This window comes from Plectropomus leopardus, chromosome 1, assembly GCF_026936395.1.
Source record: "Plectropomus leopardus strain MGB_pleo_1.0 chromosome 1, ASM2693639v1, whole genome shotgun sequence".
NCBI lineage: Eukaryota > Metazoa > Chordata > Actinopteri > Perciformes > Serranidae > Plectropomus > Plectropomus leopardus.
Genome location: NC_142176.1, coordinates 9,788,035 through 9,811,528, shown reverse-complemented (window position 1 = coordinate 9,811,528; position 23,494 = coordinate 9,788,035). Strand labels below are relative to the sequence as shown.

Below are 23,494 nucleotides of genomic sequence, written 5' to 3'. Positions count from 1 at the left end.
GTATTAAACAGCAAAAAGCCAAACTCCCTCTTGGCGTCAGATTTAAAGAATTCATGCTGTGGTTTTCATGCAACATGCAAAGCCACTTATAACTAAAGCACCACCGCTCAAAGCTAAATTTCACAAGTATCTAGGCTGCATTGTAGAGATAGAATAATCTATTTTCCCGTGTGCCATAACACCTAAAAGGCCTTTTATTAACAGTGATATCTGGGGGTGAACAATGTAATCTTCATGTTGTTTGAAGGATATACATTTGAATGCATTAAAAAGCAATTAAAGTTTTATAACAACAGAACAGAGGAGGAATATGAGTGTTTGTCTCAGACATCTTATGCAACTGATTGTTGTTTACTGGCTGTCAGCCTCCACAGTGTTGCCTTCACTCATGCACGCGAACTTGAATGCATACAGAGTGCATTAATGTATTAATAATCTCACATAACCAATGCTGTACCAATGGGACGTTTATCTTCTCGTGATAAACCCTCTGAACATTCTGGCCCAGCAACGTTTTCTCAGAAACCCAGAAGGAATCACCCCGCTGACTTTTTAATCCAGTTTTAAAAGTAAAACGTAAAGCCTGAAGTTGGATGCATAATACTCAAATAAATAAAATGTCTATTTTTTTTATAAAGCTTTAATCTGGCATAAGAAAAACTCAGAAGAAAAATATCACATGAAATATTTAGTTTATTTTAACTTTTACAGAAAAACTTTTTTTTTTTTTTTTGGTATTTCAAAATTACACAAATTTACCAATTAAAAGAGAATGTGAAGTTCCGCTGTGTGAAATGAGGGCGCCGTCTTTGAGGTGCATGTCCTGTTAACTAACTATAATTAAAGTGAACGCACACAAAAACATGATAGTGGAGGAGGTAAATCAGCGTCTGTAATTCAGGTTTGGGCTGCCAAGTCATTTGGATGGATGTTGTTTATTGGGATTAGTTTGTCCAAAAAACACTGCTGGACCCAGTGTGGCACCCACAGGTAACACAGGGTGTCCTTTCCAGATGGTGCCTCCGATTTTATCACACCTGATATCAGACAGATTCGTCAACTCATTATACTTCGTTTCCATCTTCAGTCTGACATTGTGACTGCTCTTACTGATTTCCGAGGGGGATTCAGTTGCCCCTAACCAATCAATCCAGACCAACATAGGCCAATTTAAGTCCATACTGATGTTTAGCCATGCCAACACAGCGGTGGAGTTTTATAGAGTGGAGTGGAACAAAACAAAGCAAAACAAACTTTGATGTCGGGAAATATTGAGAAGGCATGTTAATTTAGAACAGCCTCCACAGCAGCGTCTGTCGTGTTTGTAATGCTCGCTATTGTTGATTTTTGTGATAGCTCCTCATTGGCTGCGGTGCGCAGCCATGGCGCTGATTGGATTGTTTTTGTATTTCAACTAGGGTTGCAAATTGTACTTTTATTAATCGATTCATCTTTAAAATTAACAATCAGATAATCAATTTACAGTTATTTGGAAAAAAAACCCATGAAAACTTTGCTTATTAAAAACAATACCAAATGCGTTTTTTCCTCGGTCAATGCAAAAAGCAACTTGTCTCATGGCCTATACTTTGACAGCATTTCCATTAATCACTTAAATTTCACATTTGACTAAATTCTTAATGACCAATTAATTGATTGTCCATTAATTGTTATCATCTCTAATTTCAACTGAGAATTTAATGATGCCAGAAAAATCATTTCAAGGACTGAACTCAGGCTAAATTTTATGTCCACCTGTACGTAATCCAGCACAGTGAATCTTACTGCAGTACAGTTTTTATATTCAGTGTCTGTTGACGCTGTCAGAGGCGTTGATGTAACTCTGTGAACTTTTTCTTTTTTCTTTCGTATTTGACTGCATTATAATGAATAATTTACTGACGAGGTGCAAAGAATGTAAGAAAAATAATGTATTTCAACACATCACCAACATCTCCACTAACAGTATGCTCAGAAATTACCAGAGAATTTAAGTAAGAGCTTTCTTACACAGAGCCAACAATATTTCCAGGGTTAAGGGATTGTATAAGATTGTGCAGTTGTACCTAATAAACGCACAGTACTGGACTTTCTGACTTCAATGCAGTACTTTGAAAAATATTGATATTCAATACTTTTTGATGATACCATGGGGGAAAATTGACATTGAAGGCATAAAATATATTTTTTTAATTAAATGATAAATGTAACGGCGACTTGTCTTTCTTTGGTTAGAAGCAGAGAACAGCAGGATGACTGCAGCAAACACTAACAATGAGAGAGAGCAAGGAAATGCAGCTGGTACCAAAGTTCAGTTCTTTGGAAAATGAGTAACAATTTCAACTATTCAGAATCAATATGGGTCGATAAAACAATATTTTTGACACTTTCATGAGTTTCCCGTCATTTTTGACTGAGTAAGTAAGTTTTGTTTGCATTCAAAATATCAAAAAGATGTGAGTACTTTACTTTTTTACTGTAAGAATGTAACCTTATAAGTTCGTAGGCGGAATAGATGATTTTCTGTAATAAAAGAAGACCTCAGAAATATTCTCCCCTGAAGCTCTGAAGCCTTCAATTAGGGAATTAATTATCACTTACTCTGCTGCTGGCCTTAAAGGGAGTATGAACAGAAAGAGGCGCTGAACTGAATAAAGCACATAATGTACATATTGTTCAGGAGGATTTTCTCAAAGCCAATACATCTAATAGACATTATTGTCTTTTTTTTTTTTTGGCCTGCTTGATTACTCTGCCACTCCCACATTCGCCTGGAGTCTCAGATACTCATTGCCATTGATTGTCTTCACACTCTGTCTAATTTGCTCTTCATCTGGGGTTGGATCTAACACCTCACTGTCTGAAATTGGTCTTTTTTGGCTCAGCAAACTTGATTTGGCTCTATGTGGTGTTGCAAAATTCATAAAACAATAGGTTGTTCTGTCTTTTCGTGCACGGCATGCAAAACTGTAATGGATGTGTTGATAAGGGAGGGTGAAGGCGTTATTATTGTGCTTTAAAGGAAAACCCTTCTCCCTTCGGACAGCCATACACTAGTAAATATCAATTTGTAACAGTCGGTGCATTCTATGAATTATTCTGTCATCAAGGGCTTTAATTTACTTTTTTAAGTGTACCCACTTTGCTTCAATCTGACTGGTGTACTTCAATTTCAGGTATTGATTTCCCCACATTTCCCAGAATGACTTTGTCCATCCCCGGAGGATGGGCGTGAACTTGTTGAATTCAGAGAAAGGGAGAAAGAGAGAGAAGTAGTGGAAATAATAGCGTGATAAGAATCAGAGTCCCAGTTGTGGCTGTGTTACATTCTGGTCTACTGATTCTGTTATCTGTGAAGAAACTGGGATCTCTGCCTCTTTTGTGATGTGTTGCTTCCTTCTGATTGTTCACGACCGCAAAATGTCAGATCTAGGGAGAATACTTTGCCCTTTGACTTGAAGGTACAGACACCAAAGCCAAACATTTACTGCTGATCTCCAAATATTCTGCAACAAAACTCCACTGTAGATTTGCAAGATAAATCTACAATAGATGTCATGTACTGGTCTGTATTTCAAATAATTGATCACTGTACCAGCAGGGGGCATTAGCCACAGCTGGAAAACAGCTGGTCAGTTCAGTCTTGTACATGAAAACACATTTGCTTAGCTATAATAGAGATGCAACATGCATTGTGCAGCCAGTATCCCACAATGCCTGTAGGCAGGACTCATGGATACAATGTGTTTCTGTTTCTATTACTGAAATAGACTTTTGAAAGCATTAGCATAAAGGCTGGTGTATTTTGCAGTTTGTGTACGTGTTTAATGCCAGTTTGATAGTTCAGATAAAGCTGCTGTTGTGCAATACAGTTTTTAAGTGGTTATCTCATTGAGCGTTAGGGATTGGGGGAATAATCGGCATTAAGATTTGTGCATTTGAAGAATTACCATATAGACTGTTTTTAAGCAACAGGCCTCCAGCATTTAATTTTTTTGTTGTTTCAGAGATAAATGTGAGCTGATTTGGACTGTTATGAAATACATGGATTTAGTTATCATACCTCTGAATCATAATCTAGTCAGAGTTCATGACAATAAATATTTATATAAACTGGTAACTGGTCTAATCAATATTTTTCTTAAACTCTCATGCAGTGTACCATCTAATGACATCTCCATATTAATTACATGAATATAAACTAATGGGGGCATTATGTGACCAAGCATTATCAGTGCACCTGACGAGGACAGCTTCATAAGTGCTTTCAGCAGCCATGACAGTTTCTCAGGGTTTGAGTAGTTTTGCACAAAGTAGCCTGAGGAAATCCAAGTTTCATCGCCACATCTTTTCGGCCCATCTTTGGTAGCTTATAATAAGCTTCGAGGAGATGGTTTTCATTGACTCTCCTTTTCCTGTCATGATTACAGTGTGCACACAGCACCAGCCTCAGGTAGCTGGAAGCAGACAGTGTATCACTACTCAAAAGATCATGGGAGTAAAGTAAAAAAAAAAAACAGCTTAACTGTCACCATAGTATTTCCCCCTATTTGTTGTCATGTATGACAAGTGAACACTGTAAGCGGAGTAGATTATTACACACAAATAATTTAAGCAGCATTTGTGTAGGAATAATTCTGTCTCAAGCCTTTTGATCCAGTAAGTCACTGTAACTGTGATCACTTTAATGGTGCGTTTTCACCAGCAGGTCAGTTCGGTTCGGTTCAGTTCAGTTTGTTGTGGATGGTACCTTTAGTACCTTTCCAATTTTGTCACCCCAGAGTCACCCCACCACAGATTCAGTAGCAAAAGGTGGAGCTGTAAACGCTGCAGTCGCTGAGGGCTGAGCTGTGGCTTATGTGAGTGCTGTATGTGGTGAAAACGCTCAACAGATCAGGCATCTAGGTACCCTCTCTGTGTAGGTGCTACTTTAGGCTCTAAACGTACTGTACCGAAAGCTTTTGATCAAAACATGGCTTATAAGTGATTCCTCTGTAAAAGTGTCACACATCACATATGAACGAGCACAACATCAGTTGAAAAAGCATTACAAAAACATAATCATAAGTCATGATACAGGTGCATTTTTTTTAAACGATATCTGGGAAAAATTTAGGAGATAAGACATTAAACTAAGAGTGCTATTTTATTAATCATTTTAAACTGACTTAAACTCCCCCATAATAATCAGCTCCAACTGTATCAGGTCATTTTTTAAATTAATTCAGCATGAAAGCTTGTTTCATTAAACCTTTGAGAGTGCAGTTCATGTAGATTTTGGTTTTCAGACATGTATGCACAATATTTAAAATATCACAGTATTATTAGTCATTTATGGTTATATATATATATATATATATATATATTTATAGGGAAGTAAAGAATTAGATCTTAAATAAAAGCAGCTGTCAGTTCAGATGCTGTATTAGAGTTAGATTGTATCTGTTAATATAAACAGTTACGGTCTAAATGGAAAATATGAGCATGCTCGGATGCATTAACTGTGCCCCTTTTTTGATTGCTTGATTTTAATTTTTTTTACATTGCAGATTTTTATTATGGAAAATAGGTTATTTCACGTTGCCAGTCCAAACACAGCACGTTGTCAGGGCAGAGACATATATGGCCTCTAGGCAGCTCAGAAACATGAGCCAGTTTCTGTTTTTTTTCCTCCTTAATTACTTAAACTGACTGCATGTAAAATATGTAACGCAGAGCGCTGTGTATTTTTGATCCAAGGTGAAAAGCATTCTACAGCCAGTTTATAATTCAGCTGAATCTGGAGGGAGATCCTTAAAGCCTTTTGCATATTCCATTAAGCTGCTCATTGTTATTCTATACCTGATTTTAATTAAGAATAGTAGAAACCCAACTGTGTGATTTAAGTGTATGTGCATGTGATGCTGCTCTGAGGCGAAGTAAACCGTCGTTACGCCTGTTGGTACAGTAGCTCTGTGCGGCGCAGTTCTTTCCTGCTAATCTCCGTCCCATGATGGACACATTCATTCATTCATTAGCATTCATATGATTATAAGCTCTGCCTTTAAAGCCGAGCAGATGATGCAGGGTTTTCTGACGAACCACTCTGCACAAAGGAAGCTTTTGGTGGCTCCTCTGGGTTAACCGCTTGATTTTCTCGGGAAATATTATTTGGAGACACAATAAGATCAGCAGTCACATTTTGCTTTCATTTAAAAGGTTCGAAATGAACAAAGAAACAGCTTTTGCATCAGCATAAAACTCCTGTGTTTTGACCACTAAGACATTATTGCTCCCTCGCAATCATTTGGCCTCATCGCACTCTGGTAATAAGTGTTGAGACTGGCAGTACAGCGCTTCTGCTCAATAGATGGTGCTGAGCAAGGGTGTGGAAAATGAAGCTCCCATGCAGTCGATTTAAATGGAGAATTGTGATTAATTGGAATCGATAGTGTTAGCATCGACACTCACCACTTCCCGCCTCCTCAATGCCCCGTCTCGACCCTCACTTAATGTGCTTATGCACACTTCATCCAGTCCGCACAACACACATGAACCCGCGCATACATATCTGAGACATTATAAAGTAAATGCACTTCATTAGCACTGGCTGCATCCTTAGTCATGCCTGTGTGAGTTAGGATCCCCACACACAAATACACACACACACACACACACACACACACACACACACACACACACACACACACACACACACACACACACACACACACAGCAGACTGATGAACTCAGCCGGAGAGATGTGATGAGGCTGGAGGAACAAAGGATTAGTCGATTGAGAGCTGGAAGCTCAGCAGACTGCAGACTGAGTGCTCACAACAATCTGAACTGAAGTTGCGAGATGGGCGATGTTTTCTCTCCTCTACAAATGTTCTGTCTTTGTAGAACTGTCTTGTCTGCAGATGACTTTCAGAAATCTCTCCTGCGTCCTCTTTGGACCAAATGTCTGAAGCTGTGAGACAAAGTTGTATCGATATCCATTGAATATTTTTGCTATTAGATCTTGGATGCATATTACTCAGGGCATTGTTTTCCAGCTCGTGTTTTTAAGTGTCATTGCACCAGGGGCCCAAACACAGCCTAAAGTTTAAAGTTTCAGTTAAAGGAAAACCTGTCCTGCACAATTATCAATTGTGTTTCTATTACTCACCACATGTTGTGTTGAACTCATGAAGAAAACGGTTTTCTCACATGCCTCAACGAACAAAGAATCCAAAAACAAACAAAACAAAAAAATGTGAATGAACAGAAATGGATGATAACCTGCAAACCCAATGAATAGATTCAAATAAACAACAAAACAATATGTGTTACATCTTCTGAAAGGAGGAAGAGGAAGTGTAAACTTATTGTTTCCTGTAATTAATTCATGAACTTTATCGCTAACATATATTAATATATAATTACATATTACACACACACACACATACACACGCACACACACACACACACACACACACACACTCCTATTCCTTTAATACAGTTCAACTACAACCACTAACAGATAAAATATTTTTTTTATCATTGAGATAATGAAACTGATGAAACTAGAAAGATAGAGGACCGTCTGTGAGCACGGTAGCTGTGTGGCTGTGGCTCAGAGGTAGAGCGGGTCGTCTTCTGATTGGAATGTCAGTGGTTCGATACCCGGCTCCCCCAAGCAACATGTTGAAGTGTCCTTGAGCAAGAGACTGAACCCCAGTTCCACGTGCATATGAATAGTTACTGAGTAGCAGGTGGCACATTGTACGGTGGCCTCGGCCACCAGTGTGTGAATGTGTGTGTGAATAGGTGAATTTAGTGTGAAAGTGCTTTGACTGGTCGAAACACAAAAAAAAAGCTATAAGTACAGTCCATTTACCATTTACAATTGAAAGTGTAAAAGAGCATGACATTCAGATTCAGTGAATTCATCAAATCACCATCATCATGTAACTACCATTATATCCTCTTGATTAAAGCTACATAACCTGAAATCAAATTCTTAAAAAAAAAAATCTAATAAAGATTGAATCTTTTTTTTTTTTAATGAAAGTTCATTTAAAGAAGTGCATCCAAGAATTCCCTCTAACGCTCGCTAGCCTTATTATGATTACTCGCCCTGCACTGCAGCTGCTAATCATAAAACGTATTTGATTCAGTGGGGAGCTTCAGTGACTTTAATCTGAATGATTCAGATGAGGCTTTTTTGCCTCCCCTGGCATGATTATACAGTAGTTGATTGGCAGCTTTGACACAAAACTATCAGTGCTGGGATCGGCTAAGCCCATATTAGCTGAACTATTGTGCTCAGATATACTCAGAGAAGCTGTGCGCGTCGACCCGGGCCAGACGAGAATGTGTAGCTGTTGGGACCTTATCTTAAAGTGTGATTTACCCTGGAGCCACTCTTGGCAGGGGATTTGAAGAGCTGTCTGTAGGTGAGAGAGGGCAGAGACGCCAAATCATCACTCAGCAAGCCGTCAGCATCACTTCCTGTGGAAGCGCACAGTTACAGCAGGCATTCATAAACAGATAAACAAACACTGAAACGAGCCATTTCATCCTCAGTCACACAGTTTCTCATTTCTCACACACACATTACCACGGAGACAACCACAGCTAGCCCAAAAACTCAAGAGGCCCTCCATGGTGGGAACACAACATGATATTCTTTTTGTTGTCGACGGAATAGCCTTCTTCCTTTTTTAAAAACAACTCCTCCTTCCTCGCTAATAAACCCAAGAATACCATTTGCAGTTCACACATTGTAAGTTGTTTTTAATTGAAGCCATTGTGTGCGATTGTTTCGAACGCGGCCCGCCAGTGTTGGTTTCAGATCAATGCTTTCAAACGCAGGAAATAATTATTTTGTGTGGAGATGAAAGTCGGGGTACAGCAGCATAAACAGCCTGTGGATCAAGCCTTTTTTAATTAGTGCTGTGTGTCTTCTGCTCTGCGTTGCAAATTAACATCCACCATTGAGGATAAGTGACTGTGCTGCGCAACTGTGTGTGGGTGGTTATGTGTGTGTGTGTGTGCATGAGGGGTTGTGAGTGCAAGAGGTCGGGTCTGGGTGAGGATGGGGGTTGCATGTTTTGGCCTTTTGCACTCAGAATCTGGATTGCAAGATGTCGCTTCCAATATTCTGGTATGTTTTGCAGCTCTTGAGATTAAACCAAAATATACATCTTGTCATATTTTAAAACAGATTCTCTGAGTTTTTATGACTTCCCAAGCGGCTGTGTTAAAGGTCCAATATCAGTCTGGTTGTTTTCCCAGCCTGGCTCGATAAAAGTATGGTTTTATTTCAGATGTTTTGAAAGTAAATATAGTTGAAAGTTGAATTTTTAAACAGGCTTAACAGCATATTTTCTCAGAGTCAAATGCCAGGATCACATCACTCCCACTAAACTGATGAAAAAACACATTTTTTGCCTCTTATAAACCTTTAAGTGTACATGTATGGAAGAACATTGGACCTCTATTTCTAAGCAAATGCTTTAACATCTTTGTCATGTCGTTGTCTTCCAGGGATGCCCAGGTTCGCCAGCCAGCCATCGGCGGCCACCGTGCATCAAGGCAGCAGCCAGGTGATGGCTTGTGAGGTCAACTCGGATCTGGTGCCTTTCACCCAGTGGGAGAAAGACCGCCTGCCGCTGGAGCTGAGCAGCAGGCTGGTGCAGCTGCCCAGCGGAGCCCTGGTGATCAGCAACGCCTCGGAGGCAGACGCCGGTCTTTACCGCTGTTTGGTGGAAAATGTGGGATCATCCAAGTTCAGCGACGAGGCCCAGCTCCAGATACTGCCAGGTAATTGGAGGAAATAGTTTTGTCAAATGAAATGCTGTCAGTAAGAATGCAAGTCAGCAAGCTTTTTTTTTCCAGATGTACAATCCCCCATCCAAAAAAGTTGGGAGACTGTGTAAAACACATAAAACCAGAATGCAAATCATTGCCTTCTGGTTTTTTATGTGCATCCTTTTTGACATACAGAAGAAAAAAGTCTTCAACGATTTTTTTCCATTTCACATTGATCCAATGCAGCTATTCACATGAAATTGCGACCAAACATTGGTAATAACCCAATAAAACTACAATGATAAAGCAATCCTGATATGTCAATTGATAAAAATGAGGTGCGATGCAGTGGACACAGACACAGAAAACATATATAGAACATGCTAACTGAAATGCATCCAAGCCTTTGTTTGCAATTTCAGCTTCAAGATTCTTCCTGTATGAGGAAACTAATCTCTCACAGTGTTCAGATGGGATTAGGGATTCTCAAAAAAAGATTGTTGAAATTGAAATTCTCAAAAACTACATCAGCTGGTGTCCTCAGTTCCCAAATGCTTTTAATGATGCCCCTTTTCCACCAACATGGAACGGGTTCCGTTCTGGTTTCTGCACCTAATTTTGAACCGTTTGGAGCATTTCGACCAAAAGTAAATTGGTTTGGGACCAGAAAAGTTGATTCCCGGTTGGAAACAAAAAGAAACAGGTTTTCCATGACAACATCAGTGGGCGTGTCATATACTACAGGTTAGAAAAAGGGGATAAGTCTCAATAGTCTTGAACAACTTCTCATCATTATTTGTTGTTCAATGCTTGTTTTTTGGATAAAAATGAATATCTGTAATAACAGAACAAACAATAAATGCCATCTGCCATCTTTCAATGACTCACTGCTTCCATTGGTTATTGTGAAATGTCCTTCATTGATGATTTATAGTTGATTACAATGGTCCTGCTTTAAACAAGTGTAATGGACTAGCTTGCTAAATAGTATTAAAGTTTTAAGAACCAGAGTTAATTTTGTCAAAAGTGGTCTGAGTGTTATCAAAAGAAAAACTGATGTAACATAGTGGTACACAAGACTCTGTCCCAAATTTTTTGGAATGTGTTACTGGCATCAAATCCAGATTGGGTGCGTATGCACAGAAAACAGTTAAGTTTATAAATTTCAACATTAAATGTCTCTTCTTTGAATTGTATTCAATTGAATACAGGTCAAAAAAAGATTTGTTTTCATTTAACGTCCCAAACTCTTTAGAATCAGTGTTGATGGATTTTTTAGTCACGAACATCAGTGCATCATTTGACTGACACTTACTTCCATTGTTATCTAACGGTGAAAAACTTATTCCTGCTTGCCCTTAATATTGCCTGTTAATCGAAACATTTTCACATGCTTGATTACGGAGCAATTATGTTGGAGCTTCTATTGTAGAACCACTTGTGCGGCAAATTGAAATTAAAATATAGTTCAGTGCATCATTTGATTAAAGCTTTACATGGTGTACTCATACCTTTAGCATGAAAAAGATTGAATGCCAAACGGAGAACTCTCAGCGGGGTTATCGGTAACGCCGCAGTAACTAAGCTGCAGCTCAAAAGGGGGCTGGATTCCATTGTGGCAGCATCCCGTCTCGCCCCTCCAGAAGTTTTATTTACTGAGTTGTTAAGCACCAGGCTCCTGGCAGCACAGAGAAGATATTAGAGGTCATAAATCAGACTTCAACAAGACCCCAGTGGGGGTCTTTATCTCTCTGTGACTCCTCCAAGGATGTGTGTTAGAGTGGCAAAAGGCTGGATGCATGCAGAAGGAAAACCCATAAAACTCTGTGAGGAAATTGAAAGACATTTTGTTTGGATGCTACCAGATGTTGAAGAGACAAAAATACATTTACAGTTTCTTGGTTTCTTTGAAGTTGCAACAAATCAGCTTGAGAATGCAGTAATGTGGGAGTCTGCGGAGAGAGACTTTGAGAGTTTGGAAAAGAGCTGGGTGAAAATGATTTCTGTTTTTTAATTAAAATCCCGGTTCGAGCTTCATAGAATTATGATCTCAGATAAACTGATAGTGCTGAATTCTTATGTATGTGCTCTGGCCACACAGGACCTGGATATTGCAGGATCCGACTCTTGCAGTTAGTTACAGCTGGAATTATATGGGATCACTTTGAACTCCTAAAGAGCCGAGACTTGAGCTGTCTCAGACGTCAACATGGACATTATTCATCTGACCATTCTTGGTTTGGGTGTCAGAAAGGACTGCCCTTCTTTTGAAGTTTTTAAGACAGATGACACCCATTACGTCAAAGGTTGCCTTTCTGCTTCACCTACTCAACTCGACCTTAACCTCAGCCTTAACCCTGACCCTTTTTTCTCTGTCTAAGAAACCGGAGAGGAGAGGAAGCTGGAGTTCCTGGTTCAGCCCGCGCCAGTGACGAAGGTTGTGGGCGCCAGCGTGCTGCTGCCCTGCGTGGCCGCTGGTTACCCTGCGCCACACGTCCGCTGGATGTTTGGAGACAAGCTGCTGGAAGAAAGGTAAGAGCGTGAACTCTGGCTGTACGTTTGATTCAGGATACCATTTCAGAAATGAAAGAAGCCTTAAAATGCTGCAGGTTTTCTTGGGGCATGCTTCTGCTCTGACTTGAAACTGCTCTGCTATGACTTATTCAAACCAACCTTTAAAAATCACCTTTGCCCATCAAAGTCCACACACTGCTGTGTTGAGCGTTCCCCTGCTCTCACACTTTCTTAGCAACACAAGCAAAGCAACACAACTATAATGCACTGCTTTTTTCCTACTTGATGCCTTTGGTCTCCAAAAGCTTACCTGTTACATCCTCACTGATACATTGTAGTTTCAGAGCTTTTTAAAAGTAAAATGATCTCTGTACACGTGAACGTTTTAGCAATATTTCAGAATTATAGTGTGTTGTATTTGCATTGGGAAGTTGGAATATCTGAGTTCCCAGTTGGAAATTTCAATCTTCAAAACCCACTGAAGTCAGATTTCTGACTCAGAAAGTCAAAGAAAACGCCAACGTCAAAATCCAACATAGTTGTTTGAACATCAACAGAAGTGAAAGCTGTAGGAATGTCCTGTATATTATTTTCCCTGTTTGCAGGTTATTACGGCTGCTGTTCTTCCTCTTTGAATTAGCCTCTGTGCTGACAGCTGCGTTTTAAATCTCCCGCGGTGGGTAGCACACATAAACATCTCATCAAAACATCACACCCTTACCGCTCATGGTCACGGCTTTCCGGCTTTATGTTTTACACAGAGGCTCGTTGCGGCGCTGTTACAACGTCTGTTTCCGGCTCAGAGGCGAGACCACTCTGTCCCTCCATTGGATCTTATATACAGAATGTTGAGGCATCATAACAGTGTAATATTCCCACCTCGAACAGGCTGCGTAAATTCAGCTTTTGTGGTGTGTTCAGGTGCAACGTTTTGGCCGAGGCACATGTGAATTTAGGCAACATGCTTTTAGGTGCTCCAAACGCCAGAGCCGTGTGGACGCTAGGCATAAACGCAGCAATAGTTTTAGGTTTTCAAACAAAAAGGTATTAGTGTGGATGCAGCCTGAGTCCTGGCGCCTGCTCCCTAAGGTGTTAATGCTTTCCTGCCACTGCTACTCAGAGAGCCCCGGGGGGGAGGCGGGGGACCTGGACGTGCCAGCGGAGCCACTTCAGCTGGGAGAAGAGGCTGCAGGGTTGCCAGCTGAGGGGAAGTTCACAAATTAAGAGCCAAGAGAGAGTGTCACAGCGCCTGTGCTCTCACTCCTCCGGCTCTCATTAGCTCAGGCGGAGCAGCTCAAATCCCCGAGAGCCTCGCGGTGGACGTGGGAAGTCCGATTCTCACCAATTAAGAAAGCACTTTGTTGACCCAAACCCTGTGTACCAGTCCTGTAGAATAATAACTTTGCAACTTGTAGGGTCAACAGAAAATGCCTGGAAATAGGGCTCATTCATCTAAATCCAGCCCCAGAATGGGATTTCTACCTTCAGTGAAATTAAATGTAAGGTCATCTCATCGGAGGCTCCGGAGTGGTGTGAGCCAGAATATCATTAGACTTTCTCCCAACCTTTACTTCCAAGCACAGCACCACATCTCAAGTTAACACCTATTTGAATCATCTGTGAGTACGTCTGACCTCCAGTGGGAGCCGACTAAAAAAGGGACTTATTAATCTACCTTGTATTAATTGCGAAACACTATCCAGCATGCTTATCCGCCCCCCAAGGGTGTCTCAGTTCGTAATTAGCAAGCTCACTCTGAACAACCAGGGAAGTCTTTTCGATATTGAAGTGGACCTCCACGCTCCTGCCTTCAGAGCAGAAATAGATTGTGTGGCGAATACATTACCGAGACTGTTCTTTTGATTTTAATACGACATTGACAATTAAGAAGAATAGCAGTGGAACTTTATTTTTTTTTTCTCCTTGAGAGTCTCCCGTCCCTCTCAGGCATTACATGAGAGATAGAAGAGCTGCTGTCAATTAAAAATCTGTGTGGCGTAGAGTGTGAGCGAAGAGAGAGAAAAGGGGAATCTGCAAAGAGCGTCTAATTGGTCTTTGGTGCGCGGCACAAACAGGGCCTTGAAAGTAGCGTCGGCGAAGCTGTAGACATGAGATGAAAGTTTATAAAGATGTGTCAGTGCTACCAATTGAAGGCAGGGTGACTCACTGACAGCGGGGATTATCACGTTGAGCTTCTGCCGTTGGTGCTTCAGCTTGGTCATGTCTCTTGTTGTCTTTCTGTCTCTCTCCCGGTCTGTGTTCACAATAGCAGAAAGCCAGTTTTATCCTGAGCCACAGATAATGTAGGTGATTCAAAAAGAAGTGCAGCATGAAACTGTGTAAGGCTGTTTTAGACACGTTCAGACTCTTGGATGTCTAATTCTCTTCAGTAATTCCTTGCCAGTCGTTCCTGCAGCTGACTGACTCCTCAGAAGCACTTGAGGATACTTTTAAAGACACAGTTGAATCCTTCAAAAGTCTTTTTAAAATGTGCCATATAAAGGATTTCTGCCATAAGTTGGATTTCTGTCTTAAGTCTTTGAAGAGTCTCATTAGTATGTTTTTCAGAACCCTCCAGAAGACTGTTTCTTTGTCTCACCTGTCCATATCACCATGTAGGACTTAACGGCTGCAGTAAAACTCTTTGATGTCTGCGTTGACAGATGGGGACAGAGACCTGATATAGAAATTCCAAACAGGTGGTTCGTCTGACTCTCGGTTGTTGAGAAGTTGATTTGTCTCTGTTCTCTGTTGAGAAGTTGTTGAAATCTCTTTAAATTGAGATGATCAATCACTTTCAGATGAGGCGATGATGAGTCATAAATTCTTGCTGTGACTTTGGTGAAAACATGTTTGACGACTTGTTGGACCATGACCAGTCACTGCAGCCTGTCAGACATGTAGGTCATGGGGATGGAGGTGCAGAGATGTTTATGAATGAAAGTAAATATGGAAGCATTCATCTCTCATAAACTGGGAAGGAAGGGTCCGTCTTTTTATTAGGGTTTGATCGGTATTGTTTTTTCAGGGCTGATACTGATACCAATTACCAGTATTTAATGAGACCAATAAGCGTTTTATATGCATTTAGAATAAAAACGAAAAGCTTTCTGTCAATATTTAGAATTTGGAATAATAATTTTGGATAGGGTTAGGGTTAGTATAATAATAATAATAATAATAATAATAATAATAATAATAATAATAATAATAATAATAATAATAATTTGGATAACAAACTCCAACACAAAACTCTGTTTAAATATTTTAAGCTAATGTTTAATCAAAACTGAAACTTTCCACATTATATCCAGCAAGTTCCCATCAACTTTTTTTTTCTTTGTATAAAGTCAAGTGAAAATTGAAATAAAAAATGAAATAGCTCCCTGGGGTTTTACAAAGTAAAAGTTCCCCCCATGCTGACCCTTTCTTTGCATTTTTTAATTGAATTAATTTTACATGTGATCATTTAAATACAATTCTGATACAGAAAATCAACAAAATGCCAAATATCAGCCCCAATCATAATCTGTTGATCCCTCCTTTTTATTGAGCATGCATTTGTACAGAAGGGCTGTGTATTGGCAAGAATTTTAACAATATAATAATAACAAAAAATGTTATGCTGGTCTTTTGTCAGGATATTATGAGGCGTCCCAAATTACACTGACACAATCAAAAACAATCATGATGACTCTGGCATGTCGGGTCAGACTGGTAAAGTGTAGATCAAATGTAGATAAAAACTCTAATAACCACTGCCTTTTAATTATGTAGTTGTCCATCTAATACCAGTTGTTTTATATAAGGTTTTCCATAGAGACGTGGCGGGATACTACTCAGACTTTCTATTACGCTCTGCTGTGTGAGATTATTCAGCTGCGGTATCTCCAGACAGTATCTGGAATGAAAGATTGATATTGCTGTATGAGTTACACCATGGTTTATTCTACTGTAACACGCTGTTTATGTATTCGCCAGATCCTAGTCTCACATTCATTTAGGCTCCGAGCAAGTCTATTGCCAAGGACACCAAGCTCACCATTTATTCTGATTAAGCTCAGCGGCACCGTGACAGAATATGTAACACTTGAAGCTGCTCAGTCAACACGTTGAAAACGCATTCTTAGCAAAATGCCCGTCGTGTCATCGATAGCATCCCCCAGGTGCGGGCGCGCTCTGAGAAACGGGCCTTTGGATTTCTCACAGTGGTCCTGATGACGCTCATGAAAAGGGCAGTCATCTTTTGTTCTTGGGAGTATCACTCTATCACCTAATAGAATTCCCCAGAAGTCAATAAAATGGATGAATTATGCATGACCGCCAGCAACAGGGAATTGACAGAGCATGTAAATCAACCCCTTTCCAAAGCCTCCAAGCCATCCGTCTCCTCTGCTCCTTGTCTTCTCGCCCTCATTTAAATATGATTGTGTATATTGCATTTACTTGTGTATAGAGAGAGAAGCATGGTGAGGGAAATTTGTTTGCAATTGGACTATTATTGGACTGCAGTGTAACCCTCTTTCACATATGCATACAAAAGCGCACACATCACCTTATTCACTCTGCTGTTTCTGTGGGTGACGGAAGAATAGACACACACACACACACACACACACACACACACATACACGTATATGTACAAATGCACAGGCACGTTTCACTCCATGGGAAGTCTTTATGTTAGTGAGCTGCTATGGGAATTACATGAAGGAAAAACAGCTTTTAACAGCTTTATTTTCCATGCCATAATGCACCACTGTTTTATAGTAAGAGCTCAAAAAATGTCGGTGTTGGGGGTTTAAATCAAAATCTTGCTAGTGTAACCACATAGAAACCTGTACATCAGCAAACCTCATTTGAAATTACATCATAATTAAAAAGTCCAAAGTATAAAGATGTTTAGGAATCCCACCTTTCGTGCCTCCTTTCAAATTCTTAACAGTTTTTTTATAATTTTGATAATTTTATTTTTAATAGAACATGAAGCAGAAAAGCAGCACAAAAGCAGGGGTAAACTGTTCTGCATCACTTGCAGCGTTGTGGTCGAAAGCATAGCAAAGTCATTGATTTGACAGATATTTTTCGACTGCGAAACACACTTGGAAAATAAAGAAAACACAAATACAACAAACGAGACAAATCACCATGACAGAAACTGTTGCATCTACATATTTTGTGCTGAAAAAATCAATGTGAGTTAGATTGATCATGAATTGGTAGTAGCATTATTGTTGTATAGATCACAAACTAAGAACAGTGCGATGTATTCTGACTGGAACAAGTTGCCATTTTTAATAAAATTATACCGAAAAGCAACTATTTTTCTCTTGCTCCTGGAATTCCTCTGCAAAAAAGCCACAACAATATCAATCCCCCGAAAAAGAATATGTCCTAATGTCCTTTTTTTAAAAGAAACTGTGCAAGTAAGAAAGACAGATGATCCTAAATTGCTATTTTATTGTTAATAGTGAGTAATTCTTACATTCACAGACCTTGTTGACTTGGTGGTACCTATGGTTGTTGGTGGGAACGTCAGGTGTATTTTAGAAATGGTGATACAAGTCCCAAGGTTGAGTTTGAAATGAGGTACTGGAAATTGCCAATTCACAAACAAAATTTCAGTAGAAATTATGGATGAATTGTGGTTGTGGAATTCACACCGCCGAAACTTTTATAATGGTTTGAGGATTGTGATAGCTCCGGTAATTCTGCATGCATACACAGAAGAGAATTGGTTTCTACTCCTGAAAAGACAGCACGGCTGAGTAAATGGCACTGCCATTTAAAATTCCATCCGAGCTAACAATCCTTCAGATGCAATCATCTGTAATTGTCTGTATTTTTGAGTAAAGTCACCAAGTGACACTTAGGCCTTTAACCTGCTTTGTTCTCCACATCCTTTTAAGTGCAGTTACATTTTTAACACCCACACCATCAACTGCTGTCATTGATTTTTTTATTTTTTTTAATTCTCAGTTTTGCTTTTCAAACCAATTTTAAGACACTCTGCACCAATCTGCTCTTTAATGTTGTTTCCAAACTGCAAGCGAAATAAAAATACATTGTTAGCGCAACTGAACCTGTCAGCCTGTCAGAGAGTGAACCTATCAGTGTTAATGGCCTGTGATTTTCACGCGTTCCTTCCCTCAGAGTAACACTTAGTGAGGTTAATGGCAAATGTCCGTCTCATGCTGAACTCATCCTGCAACAGCAGCAGTTCTTAGAGGTGTTTCGGATTCAGAGAGATTCAGCTGACTGATACAACAGTCACTCATACCGCAGAACACAAAGAAATCTGCCCAGCTTATTGTTAAGGAGGAAAAATAGAGAATTGTAGCTTCTTGTCATCTAAATGCAGACTGAGAGTATGAAAGCACTTCCTGTCCATCTGTGCAATATAATGCAATCCAGTACAAAAGCTCTGCACATATTCTTCCTCAAAGAACCTTAAGAAGTTTTTATTCAAACTTTTCCAAATGGCATTGACGTCTTTATTTCTGACATCGTAGTTTTTGGTGGGGTTATGCTGGACTACATTATCTTATAATGTGTTACAATGTTTTCCCCCTCTCATGTTTGTAGATTTGGTGGTTAATTATTAGAATTTAATGCGCTGTGGCACAACATCACAGCCAACTACAACTTTGTACATACACATGAAGTTGACTTAATACCTCTCTGGTATAATTATCTCTGCCAGGTGTAAGCCTGGAGGAGATGGTGCCTTTAGTTGTGTGTGTGCTGCACATATGTGAGTGTGTGTATCTGTCTGTCCACAGCTATTCTTGCAAACTACTGGACCAATCAGACAGTTATTTTGTGTGCAAATGTGTGACTGTATGCTCGAGGACCTCTTGTGTTTGCGATGATTCACATCTTTTGAAAAAGCTGTTTTATTGACTGTCTTACACGGTCATTGACTGCTGACTCCTCATTCCTCTTACTTTCCTCGAAATCAGCTGAGCTAAAATCAAGCCTTAGGCCCAGGTCCACCAAAGTGGATTTTTTTTTCCCAGCTAGAAAGCCATGCACTCCTCAAGAAACGCTTTAGAAGCGTAGCATTTTTTTTAGCTGAGGGGAAGACTGAAGCATGCAGAGAGAGAGGACGGACCTGCCGGTCTGTGTGGGTTCATAAGAGGAAACATAGTAAAGGCTGTATACCTAATATTAACAGATATCTCCTCTCTTTATGTTGTTCAGCACTTGCTCAGGTCAGATGTGACAATTTGTCTTTGCGGTAGACTGTTTGTCTCTCTTCAGCTGTGACTGAATGTCTAAAGTGACAGTAGTCGGGTTTCCATTAACCCTCAAATTGTGAAAATTGAATATAGAATAATGGCAGCATGTCAGTTTAAAAAAAAAAATTATTTATTGCAAAAAAAGTGTTTACACTTACATGAAACTGCGATGGAAACACTTTTTTTAACCTTTTATAGGTCACATGAAGTACAACAAAGAGTGTTGTTAGGAACTAGCTCCCTCGGGCATGATGCAGCAGGCGTTACAAGAGGTGTTATTGCATTGCATAACCCTTCAAAAGTTGAGCGGATCTTCCAGAAGTTTTGAATCCACAATCCTCTGTGAAATCGTGGGCTATCACCTCCCAGAAATCCCTCCTATGTTGGTGCTTCCACTTATTAGGGGCTTGTCTTTCCATTATCGCTCGCATAACACACCTAAGTCGCCTTCGAATTGGAAATAATGACGCTGTTGTGATAGCTGCAATAGCAATAAACATCCTATCTGTAATCTGTAATAGAAACCTGTATGGTGAGGTGTTGAATTTAACCCAAAGATGAGTATTTTTCAACTCTCTGCACTTAAAAAAATGCCCAATGTGCAGAATCCACACCCAGTGCCTCATCACGCTACTGGTGTAGCGCAGCGTATATATGCAGCCCTCCCATTGCAAAACAATTAAAAACATACATCGGCCTCAGAATAAACTGCTTTGGTGGACACGGCCCCTTACTGTCTGTTGCAGGTCACACTTTGGCCTTTGTTGTGGATCAAAAACTGACGTCATTAAAAAAGTTTGGTCTCATTTTGACCAGCAGAATCTGCAGATTAATACCTGATATGTTATGAGCCATGATGCAAGATGAATAAATCAACTGTTTTGTTATATTCACCGCAATCTTGACTGGGAGAGACGATTCCACCGGGTGCAGCTGGGCGACGTCCCGGCAGTGACTCGATTTTGTTCCATCCACCACTTGGCATCATACTGCGCTATGACTGTTTCACAAGTGAAGCAAGTAGTTAAATATTTGGTTTTGTCTGTTTTAATTGAGTTAATTGTTGTTTTTTCCTACTTTGTCATGTTGTATTCTACAAAGTTAATACCATTTAAAGTCCAGTTATGACCAACATGGTTCAAAAATTTGTGTGTGTTTTAATTATCAAAAATACATTAATAATTATATTATATCAATATTTCACATTCAGTGCCCATAGGCAGGAGAACTAAGTCTGCTCTGTGTAAAGCATTGCAGCTCCATCAAAAGTATACAAGGCGCATGTTTTTTGTAGCTTCTGGGTTGTGCTGCAGTGCATCAGCTGGAATTACACGATTTGTCTAAAGCGGCAGAGATCAGTTTGAGCGGCCAACTTGCACAGATCCACACTCTACTTTTTTCAGTTTGTAAAGGTAGACTTTATGTCTAGACCTCTTACATTGGGTTGCATCAGATTTTACAGGTGTATCTAATATAGTGTATATAAAAAGTAGCATTTAAGAAGGGGTTAAGATTGATGTGAGTCTGAATAAAAACTCTTCTGCTTCATATGTTTCCCTCATTGAGAGATGTTGGCATGTACGGTACTGTAGGTGTCCAGCGCCACATTCCTTCACATACACAGGAGGCTCATATGGTCACAATTCTGCTTAGAAACTCGAAATTTCTTCAGCACTGGAAAAATGATAGATGGCAGTAGCAGATTGGGTTAAAGTAATGGAGTGGCTGTGCTGGCATGTGAGGCTGAGAAAACAAGACAAGCAACATGGTTTTCTGGCAGTGGATTATGGGAAGGCTCCTTTTTAGGAAGTCTCCAGCACATCACAAACACTCACAATCTCTCTGGCTCTCCTTAAGGCGTGTTTCCTGTCACAGCAACTATTGTTCTCTTTTGCATTCTTGTCATAATGTTGCTTTTATTGTCATGTAGGAATTGAGGATAAGAGGATCAGATTTGTTTCTGGATGAATCCACAGTTTCTTGCATTTTTCTTTTTAATTCTAAAACACTAGAATTGAAGAAAATCTGCTCATGAACATACTGCAGTTTAACTCTAAAAGTTAAAACTGTGCAGCATCATGAGTTGAAATAAAACTGACAATATGGGTCTTTATTCACTGACAGACTAGACCTGCACATTGTCTTTCACAGCATAAAATCTGCTGCGCTTTACTGTGGCCCTTCATAAGACATTATGCAGGTATATGTCCCATTTAAAGGCTTTATAATGCGTCAAGTGCTGAAGTTCTGCAGACGGGATGCCCAGGGGTCATGTGGCTTCAAGCGACCCACCAGAGCCATTTAAAAAATATATACTATGTGAGTTATGGGCTGCATGATCTATTGTAATATGCACTAGTCAAATGATCAGTTTACTCTTGGGAACCCTGGTAGAGTTAGAAAAAAAAACCCAAAAAAACAAATAAAGTCAGGTATGTAAGAGCTGTTTTTGTCTCGAGGGCCCTGCGGCTTTCCATTACCAGCCAGAGGAAAACAAAAATGTTTTCATGGCTGAGTCACTTGAGAAGCCCCAGCCTGTGCTGTTGGCACCAGGTTGTTTCTCACATTAATTTCTATTTGTTTATTCATTCACTTATTTCCTTGATTTATTTCCTCTCTCCTTTGTCCCTCACGTTCGTTTCCCTGAATACTAAAGCTCAAAACTGAACAAAATTAGTTAAAGAACAAACTGTTTTGTTTTTTGTCTGCCCTCCTTGGCTGTGAAATGAAATCCTGCTGCTTTCTTCACACCTTGAACATGATTCAAATTCATGGAACTGTTGTGATTATGTTCGGTCAAAAGAGGGGAGTTCAATTTGCGTACAAAGATGGTGGAGGAGGTTGTAGACATAAAGGAGGAAATCTGAACAAAGAAAAATAAGAGGTAAAAGAGGGCAAACCAAAAAAAAAAAGTTTAAAGATCGCCACTCTATCCATTAATAATGAATCCCCTTTTTTTGTTGTGACAGTTGTGATTTCACCTGCCTCCTCTTTGTGCTGCAGATAGCATGACCCATGCCCTACCACTGTCACAGCACCACTGATTGCTCTGTGACAGCATGCTGCACGCCTTCATCGCCACACACACACAGACCCATACTTCTTCAGTGATCTGCAGCTTCCCCTCGCCCAGGTGTACTGACCTTGCCGCCACTCTGTTTTACGGAAGGCTGAGTCACCACTCACACATACCAAATGTGTTCTTCCCCCGCAAAGCCCTTCTCTGAGTTCTCTGTGGCTGCCACCACCGTCAAAGCTGAATGGCAGAACAGGGGACAGGATTGTGTGAGAGACCTCTACACGCTGACAGGACATCCTCAACGCCTTTTACGGACCAGTTAGCCGCTAGAGCGGATCAGAGGGAGGAGGGTGTTGTTGTTCTTTCCATCATTTTGGAGCTCAGAGATGATCTTTAAGCGTAACGATCAGAGTTGGGTACCAAACTTGGAACTTTAAGGGTGGCAACTGAATTATGTTCATAGTACTGCCTGCCAGTTCACATTAAAACCATTGTGACCATTTCAGTCCCTGAGAGCGCCTCAGGGTGAGAAAGCTCGAAGCTCCAACAAGCTGCAACTTTAAATCGGAGGCAGAAGCGCCCTGAACTCGGCCGAGCCCCTTTGGTTGCTCTGTTGGTTGCTCTGTTGGCTGCTCCATTTGCCACTTCGTTGGTTGCACCATTGGTTGTCCTGTTGTTTCTGCCATTTGCCGCTCCTTGGGCTGCTCCGTTGGCTGCTCTGTTGTCTACTCTGCTAGCTGCTCCGTTCGCCGCTCCATTGGCCGCTTCTTGGGCTAGTTTTATAGCCGCTTCATTGGCTGCTCTGGTGACCGCACCATTGACCGCTCTATGTGTTGCTCCATGTGCTACTCGCCCGTTGGCTGCTCCATTTGCAGCTCCATTGGATGCACCATTGGCCAATCCATTGGATGCTCTATGGTTAGCTCCATCAGAGGCTCTATCG

At 40.3% G+C, this 23,494-nt stretch overlaps 1 protein-coding gene across 8 annotated transcripts in view; it reads left to right on the top strand.

The window, feature by feature from the left end:
- The window catches only part of neo1a (neogenin 1a), a 217,219-nt gene that overhangs the window by 106,730 nt on the left and 86,995 nt on the right, over window positions 1–23,494 (top strand). For all 8 annotated transcript variants that reach the window (XM_088074686.1, XM_088074639.1, XM_042491109.2 and 5 more), the window contains exons 3-4: window positions 9,514–9,789; window positions 12,159–12,309. In XM_088074686.1, coding sequence (XP_087930812.1) covers window positions 9,514–9,789; window positions 12,159–12,309 — 427 coding nt within the window. The remainder of the gene's footprint in view (window positions 1–9,513; window positions 9,790–12,158; window positions 12,310–23,494) is intronic.